Source organism: Solea senegalensis, linkage group LG11, assembly GCF_019176455.1.
Source record: "Solea senegalensis isolate Sse05_10M linkage group LG11, IFAPA_SoseM_1, whole genome shotgun sequence".
In the NCBI taxonomy this organism is placed as follows: domain Eukaryota; kingdom Metazoa; phylum Chordata; class Actinopteri; order Pleuronectiformes; family Soleidae; genus Solea; species Solea senegalensis.
In genome coordinates, this window is record NC_058031.1 from 26,716,457 (window position 1) to 26,738,198 (window position 21,742).

The window sequence follows — 21,742 nt, forward strand, 5'->3', positions numbered from 1 at the left end:
GTCTCAGAATATAAAATCAGGAACAAGGGAAAACCTAGTGCAGTACTTCATTAAAGGAGTAAATTCATTTCATTGCATTTAAAAAGAACACAGATGTATTTGCAGTGGTTGAATAGTAGATTGGTTAACAGGCGCATGTGTATCCAGGAATCTACCAGCAATATTTCAAATCCACATCAGAAACAAACTAAATAACGATTGAGTCGCAATTGAACCACCAACAATCAGCCAAACAACACAGTTTAAACTGCTGAATCACTGAGCACGTTTATTGATGGCTGAATAACAAGTGTTTACTGAAGCCATCATTCAACTGCAAGGCAGCAAACCAATCAATGTAAACCACACACAGCCACAAACAATTACACTAGAACCAGAACTGTCACAGCGGGAAGGCAAGGCCTCACACTGCAGCCTTCCAATTTAACCCAACACCATTGTGTTACTTACTTCTGCTGAGGAGCTGCAGGTTGCGGACCTCTTCCCTGACCTGCAGCTGGAGGACTTGTTGGAGGACCTCCTGCCTCAGCGTCTCCTGGACGATTCCCATCCTCTCCAGCTTCTCCCCATTCAAACGCAGCAGTGCCCGTCCTGCAGAGACACAGTTATGAAAGGTGAAGAGTCTCCACTACTCTTTGCACAGCATTAATGTTTCTATCTAATGAATAACATCTAATGATATTCATAGTCTTCATCGACACTTTCAGTGTAAAATACTGCCACTACTTCTTTATGATATAAAATAAATATAGAATAACAATGGAACATTACACTTGCTATGTTGAAATGTGGAATAAATCATTATCAGACTTTTTAGGCCCCAGTTGCTCCACTGGCTTTCAGACTGAAATTATGGACTGGCCTTCATGTGGAGGTGATGTCCACAGAGCGCTACACATCTGTCCAAAAATCACTGAAACATGAGCTACACAGCCAAGGTTATGTATTTGTTTCTCTTCCTGTACACAAACAAACTCCTGTCTGTCTGCCTGTCTGTCTGTATGGACAGAAAACAACAGACAGAATCGATCTCAGGGTAAAATGTGTTTGCAGTGGGTTTGTCAGATAACCCTGAAGACACACATTTAACTTTTAACCTGCTTTTATAACTAGGTTATAGTGACACAAATGCTGGAGAAAATGTGAAAGAATTAGACATGCATGTATGGTGACAGCACACACACACACACACACATAGGGGAGCTACGCCTTTAAGCAGCGCAGACAGGATAGGAATCCATCTTACCTGCAGCAGCTCTAAAAATATGTCAAAATCATAATAAGACTCATTACTCATGCAGCGCTATTCATTCATATTCCCTTTCTTTTGGATTCCAGTATATCCTTTGTGTTTCAGCCCTCATTATTTCTCTATCTGTGCATAATGTTACCAGAGTGATGCAGTCTATTCTATATGTGCTCTATATGAATGCTTTTTGTTTATTGTTTTGTTTCAGGCCACTTCCTGCAGGAACCACACGTGTCACACACGTGAACTGTATATGCAGCATTGATGGAGCTTTGCTCCTCTTTCACTTCCAAAGGTGAATGAAACAGTGTGTGTTTGTACAGAGAAGCACTGATGTCACTGACATGTACATGTACATGTCGTATCATAGTGACAGAGACTGAGGTAATCTGGTGAGAATTCTTTACTCCCACAGAAGAGAGGCAGAGGTCGTCATGGGATGATATGATACTGTGATAATATGATAATATGATAATAAAATGCAAAAAGTAACATTTTGGTAAGAAACAGATATATTTCTTGGATCGCAGATAGGATGCATACGTTTAGTGAACCTTTACTGGATATTTCACACAAATAAGGAATCTAAAAGTGTGGTTGGTTACTGATTCAACAACCTTTGGGGTCAACTATGACCTGGATGAATCTGCACAAACAGTTTGGGAGGAACATCACATCCTCAGTGTGGTGCAAGAATGTGACATTTCATACAACATGAAATAAGATTCCTGAATAAGAACAAAAAACTTTAAATATGAATGACTTTCCCCATCCACTATCAAATTATTATGAGACAGACAGACAGAGAGACAGACAGGCAGGCAGGCGATCATCATTCCTTGCTTTACTGTATGTATGACTGCATATTTTCCTCCCTCTTTTCTTTAAAATGAACGTATATGTGTTCAACGAGAGCAAAAGATGAGACGACCAGAGAAAAAGAGACATGAGAGAGAGGTTAGTGACATGTAAGTCCTCTGTGTCGTTCCTGAGCCCATGAAATATAAATAACCTTAAAAGAGAGGTGGTAGTCATGTTTTATGAATCAGGCTGGAGGGTGAAGATGATGTGTGTTCATATATATATATATATATATATATGATGTGTGTTCATATATATATATATATATATATATATAACTATCCTCCAAAAGCAAAAAGCATAGAAACATTCAAAATAAATCAGGACTATGTGAACGACTGATTTACTGTGAAAGAGGAACGTTGGGGTCGTTGAGGTTGCACCAAGGTTCTGAGGGGACGTCCCCTGAACTGGGAAACACCGAGTTCCGACTACAAATGGAACGCACCATTTATGTTAGGATTATGACGGGTGCCCTTGGATAATGTTTGCCTCTGTTATTCATAAAGTCTGTTTACTTGTGGTGCGCGCTGACCTCCAACATGAAACCTGGGAATTATTGAATCACTCTCTTGCTTGCAGTCAGTCAGTCAGACAGACAGACAGGCAGACAGGCAGACAGACAGGCAGACAGAGATAGTAGCTACAGATGGAGAGAGGTGAGGGATTGTTGGATGGAATGCTTCTCATTGGTGAGACCTGAGCAGAGGACTTCCTCCACATGAAGAGTAAGAGGCAAATGAAGCACTGTGTAACATGCATGACTCACTCTGTCATGACAAAGGTGAATGAGTGATGTTAACACGTGTTCATACAGGACAGCAGTGATCCACGCTGAGCCTTCGTTTGAAGACGACCTGGTTTACACTTGATAGACCTGAGTCTGAAATGTCTCATTATTCATTTATTTTGATTCTAATTTAGTCATTAGAAGTAAAGCAACCTTTCAATTCCAATTTATCTAGATGAACACATTTGAAAATGTGACATGAATGAGTTAATCTACCATTCACTCATTTTCTCATGGCAATCAAAGTTAAAAAGCAGTAACAGGTTCAATTGTTTTTAGAGTGAACTATCAATAATGGTCACGAAACAAGTTGCATGACCTTGCATGAAGGTCGCCCCCCGGTGGTTATTCAAGAGAATACGTGTTTCAGTCTTTTCCACGTTGGCCTTGTTTTTTTCATGGTCTGTCTGTCTGTCTGTCTGTCTGTCCTTCTCGACCTCTTGTGATTTCAAATGTGCTAAACACTCACAGACCAAAGCTCTGTCTGCTCCAATCTTCATTTTCTTCTTTCTTCGACGGTCCAACGTGCCCTCTAGAGGTGAGAAGCTTTTGGATGAAGTATTGAACGGTTAGAAAAGTCTGTGTTGAATGTAATCTCTTGGAGTGGCACCGGAGCAGGAGTTACATTCTGGTTATCATGACAGCTAGTGTGTACTCTGTTTCTTCTTCCGCAGGGATGAGGCGAGCTTTGTTAAAGTACTGACTGATGGATGCTCTGGAGGCCGCAGACAGATACTGAGCAGGAAGCAGCAATAATTACATTTTTTTTACATCCAATGTCTTTGAGATAAGACATGTAGCTCTCGCCGGAGCAAGACAAGCCAAATGGGGACATAACTGTCAGCTAGTCCTTGTCTTTAAACCAAATGAGCCAACAATGCACACAATACCCACCTCTGCTGTGGCAGAGGCTCCACTCCTGCAAGGAAAAACCATTACACTTAGCTGAATGGATCTGTGTGTGTGTGTGTGTGTGTGTGTGCACATATGGTGCCGCAGACAGGTTATTTACTTCTCTTCAGGGTCCAGGAACAATATACTGTGTCTGAGCACAACAACAGTAGTGTTTGTTCACACATACACACGTTTGTGCTGCTGTTCTCCAGGAGTTTGTGTTTCCATCCTCTGGATAACCAAAACACAAGGTGCTTTGTGTCAAAGTGTTTCCATCACTTATCACCCGTCGTAACCATAACCATTCTGTTCCAAGCGAGCGGAGCTGACACTAGAAGGTCGACGGACTGTCGGCCATTCATTGGTCAGAGAGTGTCATCATGAGCGGCACCAGCAACAATACTTCTTCAAAACCATGTAAAATGTGTCCCTGCGTCAACAGCGAGACAACAAACGAATCAGGTGCAGCTGACAGGCGTGTGTCGACTCATAAACCTAAGCTAAAACCTAACCTAAACCTAAGGCCCAGAACAGCAGTGGGTTTGGTGTTGCGTGTGCTCCGTCAGAGCCACAGAAACATGTGTGTGCGTGTTCACGCTCCTCTGTGTGCATTCGTGTGGGCAAATAAATGCATGAAAGACAGCGAGAGAGAAAGGCTGGTGTTTGAACTTGATAAGCTTTTCCTTTATTGTCTAAAAATAGGCCACTCTGCTTGAGTTACCCCACATGAATGCCCGTTCAATCGTCTTTGTGGAGATTTGGGTGTAAACCTGTTTCCAATTGAAAAAGCTAAGCAGTGAAAGCACAAGCTAAAAATAATATGTCCGTGAGATTAGTCCAGCCTTTTATGGAATAGGTTTGAAATGTCTTGGCCAAGGGTCAATGAATAAGATCTGGACTTATTAAAGGACAGTGTTCCATTTCAACCTGGGCCTTTGCTTTGTAAATGCAGGCACACGTAAGATGAGGATTTAGTCTAAATTCACACTTTTACTTCTTCACATCACACTATAGCATTTTCAAATATTGCATTTCTGTTTATATTACAAATGACTTACTTTTCATTCCACCAATCGTGAACAAAGCCTATTTTCTTTGTAAATATGAGGCCGTCGTAAGTGTTCTGCATGGTCTCTCCCTTATGAAGAGTTAAAGATGTTTGTACCTGTGATGGCGTGATGAGAGAAGGCCTCTACATAAGTCAGGTAGTTGTGAGGACAGTGTTTCTTAAGCCACTTGCAGACGTCCTGCTGAGTCCACAGCACCACAGGTTTGGACAGGCTGGACAGTGTAGGACTGGTGTGATACACAGTGAAGGCTTCACCTGGACGCAACTAAAAACACACACACACACACACACACACACAAGAAGCAGGAATTATTGATTATCTGATGTGTCACAGATATGTAACAATACACTTTCCTCAGGAACAGTCTGAGTTCAAGTAGCTGGTGTCTTATTGTCGGGTCACTGTTACAAAGACGTCTTCATTATTTTACATTATTTAGCTAAAACTCTATTGTGTTTGTCCATTTCACCTTTCAATTGTACACTATAAGATCTGTATGTATTTATTATCAACTTGTAACCATTTGTTTTTTAACCTCATTATTAATTGGTGTATTTGAATAAACATTTCTGTAAATATGTCAGAAGGCTCATTTTGTCTCTAGTCCATAATCTGATGATAATAATGCAACTATCAGATTAAACATTAAACATTCATATTCTAAAATATATTGAAATTGAATTATAACTACAAAGCACAGAAACAAATAATGAAAGTCAAAAACAGGCAGCAGAGCAACAATAAAACACCAATAATGTACAATATTAGAAAGAGCATGCATGTTTGCTTCTGTAATTAAGGTCAAATCTAAGCTAATGATTATCTTCATCATTGATAAATCTGTTGATAATTAAATTGATTCAAATGTTGATCAGTGTTTGACATTATAATGTTCTCTGTTTTTTTGTCCATAAACCAAAATGAATCAGTTTTAATGATTTGTCATATGGAGGAGAAAAAAAACCCCAGACACACCCATGAATCGAAAATAGTTCAAAATAGTTGACGATTAATTCAGTCAAATGGACATATGCAGATTGGATCTGATCACTTACAATACTGTATATTCTGATTGGATATGTTTACAAATGTGATTTGGGCTGCAGTCTAATCAAGGCCTAAATACACTAGGGAGGCGGGATTAACCAAACACAGGTGAGACACATATGAGCTGGGCAGACAATCACAGGACAGGAAGTAAAATAAAATTCAAAATAAAACAGGAAAGAGGAAGAGAAAACCAGACACAGACCCAAAAGGTAAGGAAAACAGAAAGAACAAAAAAGTCCAAAGACAACTGTCCAAACAAAGAGGTCCTGGATTCATTGATCGCTCAGTTCTCTGACTTTCAACTAGTGATGGTTCTATGTGTATCATAACTTTAATAATAATAATGATTTAATAATGTTTAACCCTTGTTAGTAGTATTGTTATACTGAAGGAGAAGACAAGACAACTGTGAACAAGAAAAGTGGCTCATCAGGACAACTTGTGTTTCAAAACAAAACATGCAACTGCAGCAGCAAACCCTATGGTCTTATGTGAACATACGTGTAACATACGTGTAAAATACGTGTAACATACGTGTAACATACGTGTAACATATGTGTAACATACATGTAACATATGTGTAACATACATGTAACATACATGTAACATACGTGTAACATATGTGTAACATACATGTAACATACGTGTAACATACGTGTAACATACCTGTAACATACGTGTAACATACATGTAACATATGTGTAACATACCTGTAACATACGTGTAACATACATGTAACATATGTGTAACATATGTGTAACATACATGTAACATACGTGTAACATACGACACAGATACACAGCAACAGTCAGCTTCTCCTGACGATTGTTCTACACGCTCGTATGTTTGGTTGTGTTCTCCCACAATGCCCTGCGTTGTATACCCACAATGCCCTGTGTTGTAGTCCACTTCCTGCAAGACCTACGTTTTTAGGTGGACCAGAGTTCTGTTGCACATTCACGCCGACCCAAACCAACCGGAGCACAAACAAACTAGGATTCAAATTAGAAGGGCTGGTGTGCATGCCCTTCTAATGACTGTGGACCATACACGCTACATTAATAATGGATAAAAGGGAGTGAAACTAAAGCTCGAGTGTGTAGGGTCCCATATGTAACATATGTAACATGGTCTTCCCATGGTTGGACCACCATGGAAACCATGGACAAATCCACTTGGGAACCATATTGTCAGCCTGAATATAACCGTTATGAGGCGGAAAAGCAAGATCACTAACAACAAAATCATCAACTCTTCAAAAGTGAAACATTGCAAAGTCTGGCTAAACCAGCCGAGTCTGCCACAGATTAGATTTGCCATCACACACACACACACACATCATCATAACACCACTTCAGGGCTGAACTGGTCATTATTTATAGTCCTCATGACTCATAATTTGAGCTACTTGAACATATGTGCCTGTATTTGTGGTAACAACAAGTTGTTAGACTGCTGTCCCCATATTGATTGACAAGAGAAGTCAATAGCACTGAATTACCATCACAGCTGCACAACATGATGACAGAGGGCAGTTCATTCAAATCTAAACATGCTGAGGTCCAGAACAGTAGCACTGATGAGTATTGTTTACAATAGTTTAAAATGCTCTCATGACAGTTTTTTAAAAGCATTTTAGAGCAATGTTCCTGCTGTGGCGTGTCGTCACATTGTTATTTGTTCTGCATTTCCTGGACATTTAAAGGCATGTACAATGTGTGTGTGTGTGTGTGTGTAAATATGGCAACAATCTTCCTGCATGTTTTCAGTAGTAACTGTGTAAAAGTTGCTGTTGATCATATTTTACCAACATCACCTTAACCTTCTGTGATTAGATGATGTTTTCAGGTTTGGATTCATTAACTTAAGCTATCAGTGTTTAGCGCGAGTCGTATTAACGACTGTGTCAAACACCTACAACACAGCATGAAGAACATGAAACAACAACAACAACAACAACAACAACAACAACAACAGTCCTTCTGTGAGTAATGGTCTTCATCAGGAACATAGAAAGCTGTGTCCTCATAATCCCACCTTCCCTCTTCTTCCTCCCTTGGTTTTCTTGCACCTTCCTCCAGTCATCCATCAGCATGTCTCTCCCTCCCTCTCTCTCTCTCTCTCTCTCTCTCTCTCTCCTCCAGCTGCTTCTCTTTCCTCCCTGTTCACTCTACCTCCCCCACTCCTCCCCCACTCCTCCCCTGAAGACCTATTTCTGTCCGGCGGGAGCTGCTCCCTCATTCATTACAAACAGGAGCAGAGTGGAGGCTGCATATGGAGCAGAAGTCTAATGAGAGGAACGAGGGGACATGGGGGACATGTACCATCCATCCAGTTTCTACTGCTGTGTCCTCCACATGAGGGTCACAGGGTCACAGGTCACCACACTCTGACACTCACAACTAATTGACCTGTTTTCTTGAATTGAACCAGGATTTTAGATGTTTTACTTTTGAAGAAACCACAACTGTTGTTTTAAAATGGACAGAAAGCAAGAAAACGTTTGACAAATCTAACATTAAAAATCAATCAGTTATGTATTAAAGTGAATAAACATTATGTTGATACAGGGGAAAATCTGGATATACTGTGACTGAATTATTGCCCAGCTCTATTTCTATTTCAGTCTGTGTTGTTTCACGTCCTCTTACAGACATCCTTGCTTCTGTAAGATACTCACTCACTTTCACTCACTTTCACTCACTTTCACTCTTCTGCCACTCTTCTTTCACTCACTTTCACTCCTCACTTCTCCATCGATCAGTCTGTGTGTACCCTCAAACATCTTATTTGTTCTCCTCCACTTACTTTGTTTTAATCCTTGCTCCTCATAAATTCTGCCCTCTGTCTGCCACACAGCCTCCCCCTCTCCCCACTCTCCCCCCTCTCCCTCCCTGTCATCCCAACCTTTCCAACCTTCCATCTTCCTGACTTGTGTGCACTGAGCAACATTTGTGTGTGTTTGTGTGTGTGTGCGTATGCATGTGCGTGTAATGCTATGCGTGGTAATGCGTTTGTGAAGTGTGTGTGTGTGAGTGTGTGTCTTGCTTGATAATGTAATGCGTGTGTGTGTGTGCGTGTGTGTGTGTCTGTGTGCGTCGTATGTTTGTCTGTGTTTATGTGTGTGTGTGTCTGTGTGTGTGTGTGTCTGCTGTGTGTTTGTGCTCGTGTGTGTGTCTCTGTGTGCGTGCATGTGTGTGCGTGCAATGCGTAATGTGTGTGTCTGTGCGTGCGTCTGTCTGTGTGCGATGCGTGTGTGTGTGTATGCTGTCGTATTGGTGCGTGTGTGTGGCCAATAGCGTGCGTGTATTGTGTGGCGTGTGTGTGTGTCAGCAATGCGTGTCTGTCTGTGTCGCGCGTGTGTGTGTGTGCATGTGTGAAGTGTGAGTGTGTGCTGTGTGTGTGAGTGTGCGTGCGTGTGTGTGTGTGTGTGTGTGTGTGTGTGTGTGTGCAATAGTAGTGTGTGTGTGTGTGTGTGTGCGCATGGAGTGTGTGCGTGCGTGTTGTGCAGGCATATTTGAATGGGTGACTAAAAAGCACGACATCAGCTCACACCTGTCTTCCCCGCTCAGCTCTGCATCTCCTCTTGCTGTCACTTCCTCTCTCCACAAGATAACAGAGAAGAAGCCTCCTCTCCTCCATCTTCCATGTGAGCTCTGCTGTCTCACCTCTCTGTCTCACCACCTGTTTCTGACGTGTTGTCCTTCATGTCTTTTACACACCTCTCATGCACTCTCTGTTGACACAGCTCAGCAGAACCTTGCAGACGACTTTGATTGTGTCTCTGTGATTCTTGCAGTGTGTATGTGCAAGATTTTGGAAGTGTGTGTGCTCCGATGATAACGTGGTTGTGAGTGTGTGACCTGTCTGTCTCTGTTAGCGTCTTACTGCCTTTACTGGTCCTCAGAACTCTGAGTGTGGAGATCTTTAGTCCAGGCTCCCTTCAAAGAGCTGTAAATCTCATCTCTACAAGACAGTTCAAGTTATTCTTATTATGAACCAGAACCAGAACCTTTTAAAGCGTTTTTTAAAATCATAACATGCTTACAACAGCAGTTATTATTACATTTGTAAGTTAAGTATTACATTGTTTTTTTATTCTTTTTCACACCTTTCACACAGACACCTTATCCATTAGATCTCACAGATAACAGAGACCGCCCTTTTCATAGTTTAAAAAGACCATGACTTTGGACTCGGTCAACCTGTGTATCATCGGCACAGCTGTAGAAATCAGTGCCACGCCTCCTGATGACATCTCCAAGTGGCAACATATAGATAAAAAAGAATAGGACCTGAGATTGACCCTTGTGGAACTCCATATTCACTATGAAGTATAGAGTTTGCATAGCATTATATGTTTGTATCAGCTTTGATAAACCTTCACTGAAGATTCTCCATGTGTCACCTTATACACACACACACACACACACAGCCTTGCTTGCTTGCCCACACCACACTGCCTGCCTGCACACACACACCTGCCGCACACACACACACACGCCGCATTACCACACACACCTCACACTCACACATACACCGCATTCACGCATGCGCACGCCACACACACACGCAGCACACACACACACACACCTGCACACACACACACTGCACACGCCACACTGCACACACACACACACTCCACACCTGCACACACACACACACACCTGCATGCGCACCTGCCCACACACGCACACTACACTCCCACACACACACACACACACACACTCACACACACCACACATGCACACACACTGCCTTGACACACACACACACATGCACACTCACCACACACACACACACGCACGCACACACACTCACATACACACACACACCTGCACGCACACACTCCACACACACACACACACACACACTCACACACTCACACACACACACACACACACACAGCTATTCTTGTTAGGACACTGCATTGACAGTTTCATTCTTTAAACCCGGCCTGAACCAGAACCACAAATGAAATCTTAGTCCTAAACTTAACCAGTTCCTCAAGGTTCTGCCACGCTAGGACCTGGTTTTAGTCAGTGCAAAGTCAGTGTTTATGCCAGAACATATGGGTTGTAAGTGTAACAAATACAAGTACACACATGCACACACACACACACACACACATAGCAGAGGGAGCTGGACTGCGTTCCCATTTGTTGAATAATACATAAAGAGGAAATGATAAGCCTTGGTGGTTATGGTATGGAGGAGGTTTAATTATCCAGTCTCTCTGATATCACATGGAAACAGCTTCCCGCTCGTCTTTCATTAAGCCTTTTATAGCTGCTGTAGCTGAGGGGGCAGTCTTTTATGAATTATTGAAATCATCTCACGCTGCATATATGTACAGTACATACATCTCACATGCCCACGGCAGCAAACTCTGAACAACTGACCTCTGCTGGGCTCGCTGCTCTAATACGAGAGAGGAGGAGGAGCCAAAAAGGTCTGTTGCTGTGTCATGTGCTGTTGTATTGTAGGTCAGACACAGGCAGAAGGCCTTAAAATAGACTGCCTTTGCCCCGCTCTCTTTGTTTTGCCTCTCTCTGGTGTTTCACAGATGGGATTATATGTTGCACGTGTGGAAGTAAATGATGCTGTAAAAGTGCCACGAGCAGTCACAGCTGAAATGACTTCATATGTATATCTATAGATATAAAGTGAGAAGAGTTGTGTGTGCAGGTGTTCGTACCTGGATGCCCTCTGTGCCGGGCTGCTGCAGCAGTTTGACGGTGCGCGTGTGCGCTGTCTGTTGGCCACGGCCATCGTGCCAGGTCAGGTTGCTGCCTCCGGCGCGGTGCGGCAGCTGGTAGTTTAACTCCTCTGCCGACAACGTGTGCTCCAGCGCGGCGCGGCAAAAACTGAAGCTGGACGCCGCTGAGACGAGAGAGAGGAGGAGGGAGGAGGGAGGAGAATACAAAGAGAAGAGCAGAGGATGATGAACACTGTTGTCTTTGTTTAAGGCGTTTGCAAACACACTGTACAACTCACTATCATAGAGACAAAATGGACAATGAGTGAGGTTTCCTGCTCCTCCCTGTCGAGTGGTCTCCACAGCAGGAGATTTAGATGCTGGATGCTCTTCCTGAACCTTGTATCTGGGTCTGGGACCGAGGCCTGGGATCAATTTGGTTTAGGGTTAGGGTTAGAGTGTCCAATTAACAATGCACTACGCGGTTTGGGTACCTTGCTCAGGTGTGACCCAGCCCTTGACCTGGTGGGGATTCAAACTGGCAACTCCAGTTACAAGTCCCCATTGGGCTGCCCTCAGAAGAATCTTAGTAAATCTTAGACTCTTAAGAGCGCACTTTTCTTGCCATTTTCAACCAAAATGTTCCAGTCTTTAGTCGTAACAAGTAACAAATGTAGTGGAGTAAAAGTACAAGTTGTAATAAATATAAATAACAAAGTACAGATACGTGCATTTGGTACTTACTGTAAATACAGTAAGGAAGGATTTGTACTTTGGTACATTACAACACTGATCTTATGACTATAATACTCTTAAGTCTTTGTCATAGTCTAGTTTCAAGTCAACTAAATATAATCATATTATTTAAATGCTTCTCTATCATCCGATCTCTATGTTTTGATTCTCTAAGGTTTGAATTCACACAGAATTGTTTTAATATCAAACATTTCTATTTGTCTTAACAATCAAATCAAATACACTTTTCCTTTTTGTTGTTTCAAGTTGAACACAGTCAGACATTACACTTGATCGTTGGTATTTTTATTTAAATGTAGCGACAGAACAGCTGAGTGATAAAATAGATTTCAGTACGTGAGATTGGAGCGAATCTTGTCTTTCTTCTTAACGCCATCATTTCTGCCTCTTTCCTTGTGTGTCCTCCTCAGTGTTGATCAAACGACCTCCAAACCTCACAGAGTTGAGTTCAGATTAGACATTTTTGTCCACTTTGTATTTGTTGACAAACGTGTCAGTGTACACAGTGACTGGTAAAAGATTTGACTCATTTACTTTTGTGTCTGCGTTCTTTGTTCTGCTTCAACACAGAAGACACGTGGAAACATCGTGCCATACGATGGCGGCCTCTGTAAAGCCACCCTGGCCACGCCCATAATTATCAAGTCTAATGATACTGCATTTATTTTAAAGCCATTATACAGACAAAAACACCTGTGATCGAGAAGATCCACAGACATGCAGCATTTCTGGAACATTACTAGGTTATTCATAATTAATGAAATCCTGCATCATAAATATTTATGTGTTTCTTTCATCTTCGTGTCCCTCCCTCTTCTCCTCTCAGGAGTACATTTTAAAAAACAGGACATTCAAACAGAACAAACTGATTTTAAAAGGAGACAAATACCGTCAATTAGAAATATTAGTGATAAGAAAGAATATAAGTGAATATGTTAAAAAAGATATGCAGTTTAAAAATAAAACCTAGAAAAAGTCAGAGTTCGTCTAAGGTGCTCGTCTCGTAAACTTCAAATGTTAATGCGTCTATTGAACTGTGTATGAAGAGTCCAGCGTTTCCTTTGTGACCTTAGAGGCAACATCTGAAACAAAACTGTTCTTATTTTAGAGTTGCACAAGAAAGCACGAGGCTGGAGGGGAAACCCCCGGCTGCAGATGAGTGCAGAAAACAAGTGTGATCAAGTGCACACACAGAGTTCACACAACCATGATGGAGGAATGACAAAAAAAAGAAGAAAGAGCTGTCAGGAATCAGTGATGCATGACCTGTTCTGCTTCCCTTCCCTCATAAACCGCTTCCTCTGCCTTCACCTTCCTTACATCCATATATTACCACTTTGGATCTTCTTACACAACAGCCTCCCTCTTGTTTCCCTCCTTCTTCTCCCTCGAGCTGCCACATCTTTGGGGTCGTCAGGATAACTCTGATATAATTATTGTCAGTCTGACTGAAGGAGGAGGAGACAGGAGGAAGAAAAGTGGGAAGCCAAGTGTCAGAGCTGCCAATCTCACAGAAAGAGGCAGGAGGAAGCCCAAAAGCAAGGGCAACACAGACACAAAGAGATGCTGTAAATGAGCTCTGTGCTCCATGCAAACTGACAGGACTGAGGTAAAAGGAGCTCAGGGGGGAGGCTCAGGGGTGAGGCTCAGGGGGGAGGCGAGGAGACACATTATTAGATCACCAAACAACGTAATTTCACAAGCTGGTTCAGAGACTTTTTACCCACATCACTTTTAAATTGATTGAAGTGCAGCAGCGTCATGGCTCCCAATCTGAAACTCTGCCACATGGATGGACCTCCCCCTCTCCAGCAGTCATAAAAGAAGACAAAGTGCCCGTTCCCACAGCTTTAATGGACTCAGTAAGCTTAACCTTCTGGCACATGGCTCAGGAGTCATTAAATATCCATAGATTCCTACTGACAACTTTTTGGAATGACACTGCAACATACGCCTCTGCTGGCTGCTCCAAGAACTAGAATTACAGAGTGGCTGGATGAAGTTTTTGAGTCTACACTTTGTGTATGAGTTCAAAATGGCTGAATGTACACATTTCCTGTTCAAACACACGGGAGAGCAGTGAGGTGAGACAGCGAGGAGCTGTGCCACACACACTGACTGAAGCAGGTGCACGTCGCTGCACGCTCTTCTTCTACAGTGACGTGCACCTGTCAACTTTACATTCTCATGTTAATGCATTGGAGTATTGTTTACATTAGTTTAAAAGTGTTTTGTCAATATTATCATTAACATGTAATATACTTTTAACAAGAGCAGCTGGTACAACAGGCCTTCCATGCTTTTACAAACACATGTTTGAGGATTGCAAAATATCGCCAATTATCGTTATCGGCAAAATCCCTAAAGGTATCGGGATATTCATTTTTAATATCATCAATATAGCACACCTCTAGGCTCTTATTTTGATGAGCAGACTTTGTAGCATGTGACATGGAATTTGAAATGAAATAGCTTCTTCAACTTCCTGTTTTGAGTCACATCATTCATCGTCTACCACTTTATTCTCCACATACTGTAACGGTCACAGGGCCACGGGGGAGGAGATCACCCTGGAAAGAGACAAACAGTCAAGGAATGAACCAGGGGAGAACCAGGGGAGAACCAGGCGAGAACCAGGGGAGAACCAGGAGAGGGGGGGAACCAGGAGAACCAGGAGAACCAGGGAGAACCAGGGAGAGGGAGAACCAGGGGAGAACCAGGGGAGGGAGAACCAGGGGAGAACCAGGGGAGAACCAGGGAGAACCAGGGGAGAGAACCAGGGAGAACCAGGGGAGAACCAGGGGAGAACCAGGGAGAACCAGGAGAGAACTGGTGCTGGATCACTGTCATCGGTGTAAAGGTGCTGGATCACTGTCATCGGGTGTAAAGATGCTGGATCACTGTCATCAGGTGTCGTCATCAGGTGTAAAGGTGCTGGATCACTGTCATCAGGTGTAAAGGTGGTGGATCACCGTCATCAGGGGTAAGGTGCTGGATCACCGTCATCAGGTGTAAAGGTGGTGGATCACTGTCATGGTGTAAAGGTGTGGATCACTGTCATCAGGTGGGATCACATCAGGTGTAAAGGTGCTGGATCCGTCATCAGGTGGATCACTGTCATCAGTGTAAAGGTGTAAAGGTGCTGGATCACTGTCATCAGGTGTAAAGGTGCTGGATCACTGTCATCAGGTGTAAAGGTGCTGAAAGGTGCTGGATCACATCAGGGTAAAGGTGCTGGATCACCATCATCAGGTGGTGCTGGATCACTGTCACCAGTAAAGGTGCTGGATCACTGTCATCAGGGGTAAAGGTGCTGGATCACTGTCATCAGGTGTAAAGGTGCTGGATCACTGTCATCAGGTGTAAAGGTGCTGGATCACTGTCATCAGGGGTAAAGGTGCTGGATCACAGTCATCAGGTGTAAAGGTGCTGGATCACCGTCATCAGGGGTAAAGGTGCTGGATCACTGTCATCAGTAAAGGTGCTGGATCACCGGGTAAAGGTGCTGGATCACAGTCATCAGGTGTAAAGGTGCTGGATCACCGTCATCAGGGGTAAAGGTGCTGGATCACCGTCATCAGGGTAAAGGTGCTGGATCACTGTCATCAGGTGTAAAGGTGCTGGATCACCGTCATCATCAGTAAAGGTGCTGGATCACCGTCATCAGTAAAGGTGCTGGATCACCGTCATCAGGGGTAAAGGTGCTGGATCACCGTCATCAGGGGTGATGATCATTGTTACCATCAGCACAGTGAGAGCAGAGAGTCTGGACCTGTATCTGATCTGTCTGACTGTTGCCACATCTCTGCACTATTTATCGCTCACCGCTGTTGTATTATCTCTCACTGCCCTTGCCAGTGACTTTTATCACCTCCTCCTCGATGGAGAAGAGACAGAAGAGAAGGGTTGATGGACGGAGAAAGAATAAAAAGAGAAAGGCATGATTTGTATCATCTGAGTTACAGCCAGTGAAAGGAGGAGAGATAAGATTCCTTTAAAAGCTCGGGAATAATGGAGCATCCCATTTACATAAGAGGAAAACAATAAGGAGACAGAGAGAGAGACAGACAGAGAGAGAGACAGAGAGAGAGAGAGAGAACTGCTAAAAGGAAGGGTGAAGTATCAAACGTGGGATAACCAGGGGATAACCAGGCGAGAACAAGGGGAGAACCAGGCGAGAACCAGACGAGAACAAGGGAGAACCAGGCGAGAACCAGGGGAGAACTAGGGGAGAACCAGGAGAGAACCAGGCGAGAACCAGGGGAGAACCAGGAGAGAACCAGGGGAGAACCAAGAGAGAACCAGGACAGAACCAGGGGAGAACCAGGGGAGAACCAGGAAAGAACCTGTTGTGTCAAACAATCTCCAAACACAATGATAATGTTGACGAAGGTAGGGACAAGAGGTGGGACCAAAGACATCATCGTTCCCAAAGAGGAGTGGTTTGAGATTTCATGTATTCATGTATTTATGTGTTCACCTACACTCGTTTCCATGTGGACGGACCTTAGTGACGGACCTTAGCTCCACCAATAATTGGAGGCCGATATCAAGCATTTTGCCAATAATCGGTAGTGGCTGATGATATTTCAGCTGGAGGAGACGTCAGAGTGATCATATGCCATCAAAAATATTTTATATCTCACTGGTGTATAATATATGGTGGCAATAGAATCAACACTGAATGTCACAATTGATAGTCCACCACAGGACTTTCAAAACACAACAACAATGTGTAAAAGTAACATTAATGTAACCTCATCACCATGGTTGCATTGTATAAAACACTGTCTCTTTTAATAAAGGCTGCACAGAATGCAGGGGCTGTTGCTGGTCTTTGAGACAGTCTTTTTTCCTTCTTACGATCTCCTTAGTTATTCAAACCTGAACCTCAATCCCTCAGACGTGAGGGATTGAACGTGGCCTAAATTTAGAAATGTAAAATGTCAGCCTCTACAGCAGCCGTATGCTGAAGCATAGCTTCTGCTAAATCTATAATTATCACTCGACGCTCTTGGTAACATCTTTGCATCGTTCCAGGAGGAGACTGCATATAGTCCGTCAGGTTCACTTACAGTTAGGGTTCAGTATTTAGTTGTGCTGGTGATGTGGCTAAAGTCCTATGAAGTGTGTGTGTGTGTGTGTGTGTGTGTGTGTGCAGAGGTTATGTAGGTCAACATGAATCAGCCCAGTCAAGTGTTAACCTCCTATCACCTTCTCTTGACTGAGCAGCACATCCACTGTGCAGAGATGTTAAATCTCTGGGGCATTCCCTTCTGGAGAGGTAATTAAGCTGTTAGGTGCCGCGCTCCGAGAGGTCGTTCCGAGCTAAATCCCACAGTACATTAACGAGGCATCACTGGACATTTCTCATTTGACTGCAAAAGCATCTCAAGTCGTCGACACTGACAATTTTGCCGCGTGGGCCAATTTGCAGAAGTTTGTCCTTTGCTCAACCTTGGCATCAACTTAAGGACCGAGTGAGTGTGTTTGCCTCATCCTCTCACGAGGAAATTGGTTTGGATAATCCACCATCGGGCATCACAGAGTGGGTCTCATGATGTATTTCAGAGGCATGACGTTAGCATGAAAACGCCACCTCTTATTCCAGTTCTATATCAAGAAAGAATTCTTATTTTCATGTAATGTCAAAGAGGGTGAAACACCGTCATGGAGATTTGACAGGCCGACGCTCCAACAACGCGTCCAGCAGAGACTCAGTGACATGTTGGTCCTGAGTAAAGGGTTATTTATCACTGCTCCACTCTTAACCTCAGGAATGAGCCTTGAAATTACACCAATTTAAAAGAGCAGGGGGTGAGAATCTGGTTGCAGCTTTAAATATACATTTAAAACCCCAGCACCCCAGGGATTTCTCCCATGATGCATCACGGCCTATTATCCACTCTGACATGAGACATCGCTGCTGAGGCTGGGTCTAAGGTTTACCTTTCACAAACCATCAGTGTCATGGGAATGCACCGATGCCGGCTGATAGCGGATAACAGAACACCGCCGCTCATCAGGGCACACATGGAGGTACGTCTGCATGATGACGCCGGCATGCTCATGCATACACAAATGTGATATCCACACATCTGTCAAATCCCTGTCTGCTTTCATTTAGGATAATGGACCACAGAGTGCGTATGGAAGCCATGTGGCCAGAGGATGAATTATGGATTCAGACCAGGGTCGGAAATTAGCGGCGACTCAGGGGAGAAATGTCCTTGAAATATCTAAAATGACCCTTGTGATATGCATGAGGAGTTGAAAATGTCCAGCTCGGCTTCCACAGCAGGCAGACAGCTACGCTTAATGGTTAGTCCGTTCAAAGAAGATAATCATGTCACTGACACAGGATTACACCGGCAACTTTTCACAATCTATTATTAACTATCCATGATTTGAGTATTTCTTTGCTCCATAAGAATGTTAACAAATGCTGCTGATGATGATGATGAGGATGATGATGATATTCCACAAACCCAAATGTTTCTGTTTTCATAATTCACAATAGAGATATTTAAGAAGCTTGATTTAATTATTAAAAACTCAATTATTAAGATAGTTGACGATTAATCGATTAATAATCAATGAATCACATAATTGTTGCAGCCCTGAACAGGATGTTGTTTGTTGGTTGGGGAAATCTACCCACAGTACAAGACACATTTAGAGAAACCTTATTATTATTATTATTATTATTAGATGTGTATTATAAATGTGTGAGGATTTAACAGGTCTGTATTTCTGTCATCCTGATGAACCCTTAAAGGTCTTTACAGCTTTTTACAAACAGTCAGACAGCACAGGCTACAACAAGCTACAGAAACCAGGAATCAAACCCTAAGTTTTTGGTTGGAAGACGACTCGCTCTACCACTGAACCACTGCCACCACCATAGTGTCGTTACACAACTTATCCAAGACTAAATGTGTATAATGGTGACGATGATGATGATGATGATGATGAAAACACACTGAAACAAGGTCAGTCATTTCTGCTTCATTTCATCTTTGCAGGGAATGTTACACTCAGTATTCCTTGAATCTTCTGGGATTTTGGGCTCGTTTCCACGCCCACTTCAAGCAAAGCATGTCTTGCATTTTCAGAAGGACGTGGAATGAATGAATGAAATGTTTTCTATTTGAAAAGTAATGTATCACGTCTGAGCCTGAGAATCGTGCTGTTTGAAATGGAACCACATAACCATCACAGGGGTTTTTTTTCTTCTTCTTTGAGATTCAAGGATGTACATTCTCTGGCCAGGTATCACATGATCACTCTGATGACACACCCCCACAAAACTGATCCAGATCCACCCACGTAATCCAGGTTAGGACGTCACAATGGATGGAAGCATCAGATGAGAGCATGACATGAGGACGTATATCAAAGGTTAACCGTGTTCAGCACAACCTCACAGAACCTCCATCTGTAAGTGCAGCTGTTCTTTGTGACACTGGAGGGTGAACGTTGTAGTTTGGACTGACCTCAGTGACACATAGTTGGTGATTGTGGTTACACCACCACTGTACCTACACCCACATAAGGCAGCACTACTAGCATGGTTACTGCCAGACCACATCTCAATGAGATTGACTATGAGTCTGGAAAGTTAGTGTAGTCACCTCCCACTTCCAAGAGGCGTGACCAACAGGTGTGTGTGATCTTACTGTGGAGTTTAAACATTGTATAAACTCTGGCTGTACTTCAAGTGTTCGTACATCATGTTGTCATGTTTCTATTTTATATCTCATATAAGTCATACAGAATCTGTTGTTCTTCCTTATTTTCTTTACCCACACAGTCTGCTGATTCTGAAGTTATGATTGTCTGTATAATCTCTGGCATCATTGTCTTTATGCATTTAGTTGAGGTGGAGTTGGAGTTACATGAACATACAGCTGTTAAAATACATGTGTCATACTTTTGTTTGAATGCACGCTCTGGGGTTGGTGCTTGTATCTGCTGATAATCAAAGTTCTAGAAACAAAAAACATCACTTCCCTGCTTAGAGGAAGACTCTGGCTCTTTAAATATTCAGTGTTTGTTTACAGCTGCTGCTGTGACGGGCAGAATGTGCTGTCTGAGTGGATTAACAGATGTTTGAATACAAAAGATATCCAAATGTCTCAATAAACACACACTGACTTAACAGCAGGGAATTTAGCAGGTTATCACACAAAAACAATGTCTGCATGCATCCCAGTATCACAACACGATCTTCTAAATTCCTGTGTAATTCAAGTCATTTGGAGCAAAACACGATGAACCAGATGGTGTGAAAATGAAGCGCAAAGTGACTGAAATGATCAAACTATTTCATCATTTTGCTTCTAAACTGAGATGAAAGATGGAGAGTACACACAGGCTGATACAGGCCACACACTGTCTGCTGGACACAGACATTCAGGATCTCTTATAATCTCACGTTAGAAGCGTTTGATTTGCCTTTGACGTGAAAACAAAAAGCTGCCATCTGCAGAGGGTCAACTGTAAACACACGGAGGGAGGCGACAGTGTAGGGACTGTAGTTCATCGTAATTGTCACATGTTGTCTGTAAATCGATGCGGTTCACTCGTGCTGTGGGACGTGGGCGGGCCTCAGCGCTCGATACTTTATTGAGCGTCCTCCAGCCTTCACTATCACTTTGTCTGCACATGTAAGTCAGCGCTCATAAAGCACTGTGGCATATCAGAGAAGAAAGACATGCAGCGTGTCAACAGTAACAACCAGTCAATGGCACCAACGTCCACACACACAAAGGCTATTGAGCACCGAGGGCTTTAAAAACCGTCAAGTAAATAAATAAAGGGCAGCAGTGAGAGCTTCCACACAAAGTGACCAGCATGAGTGCGTGAGAGAAGCTGAGGAGAAATGAAAATAGGAAGACAAAGGCTTACAGTTCAGGCAAGTTCATGCTCCACAGAAGCAGAGAAGTCAACAAAAGAGAAAGAAAGTGTGACAAAGAATCCAAAGGAAAGTTCGTCTGTAGAATTCTAATCAGCAGGAATGATTAGAGACTATGGAAGGGAGAAATCCACCAATACTGTTGTTGAAACAACACATTGGCAAGATCACAATAAAGAAGGAATAAGCCGCTCACGACATGACTCAGCTCAAATGTTGTTGCTGGTTTTGATTTACTCTTTATTTATTTGCAGCTGTGTCTGATGCTCTGCTGACAAACTGAACGTTGCATATGAAGGAGGAAGACCGCCAGCATCTGTCTGCCTGCAAGCTCTGCAGGCAGACAGATGCTGAGGTGTGTGATGACTGATGCTAACGTTGCCGTGCTCTCCTGCTGCTCACTTTCATGTTGTTTTCTCCGACCAACATGTGGAAAACAACATGACACAGAAGAGAT

General features: G+C 43.0%; 1 protein-coding gene across 1 annotated transcript in view; it reads right to left on the reverse strand.

Moving 5' to 3' along the window:
- Positions 1 to 21,742, reverse strand: part of samd10b (sterile alpha motif domain containing 10b) — a 45,052-nt gene that overhangs the window by 11,566 nt on the left and 11,744 nt on the right. Inside the window, exons 2-4 of the mRNA XM_044039328.1 lie at positions 11,613 to 11,797; positions 4,960 to 5,128; positions 451 to 591 (exon numbers count right to left, since the gene is read on the reverse strand). Of these exons, the coding sequence (XP_043895263.1) occupies positions 451 to 591; positions 4,960 to 5,128; positions 11,613 to 11,797 (495 nt within the window). The remainder of the gene's footprint in view (positions 1 to 450; positions 592 to 4,959; positions 5,129 to 11,612; positions 11,798 to 21,742) is intronic.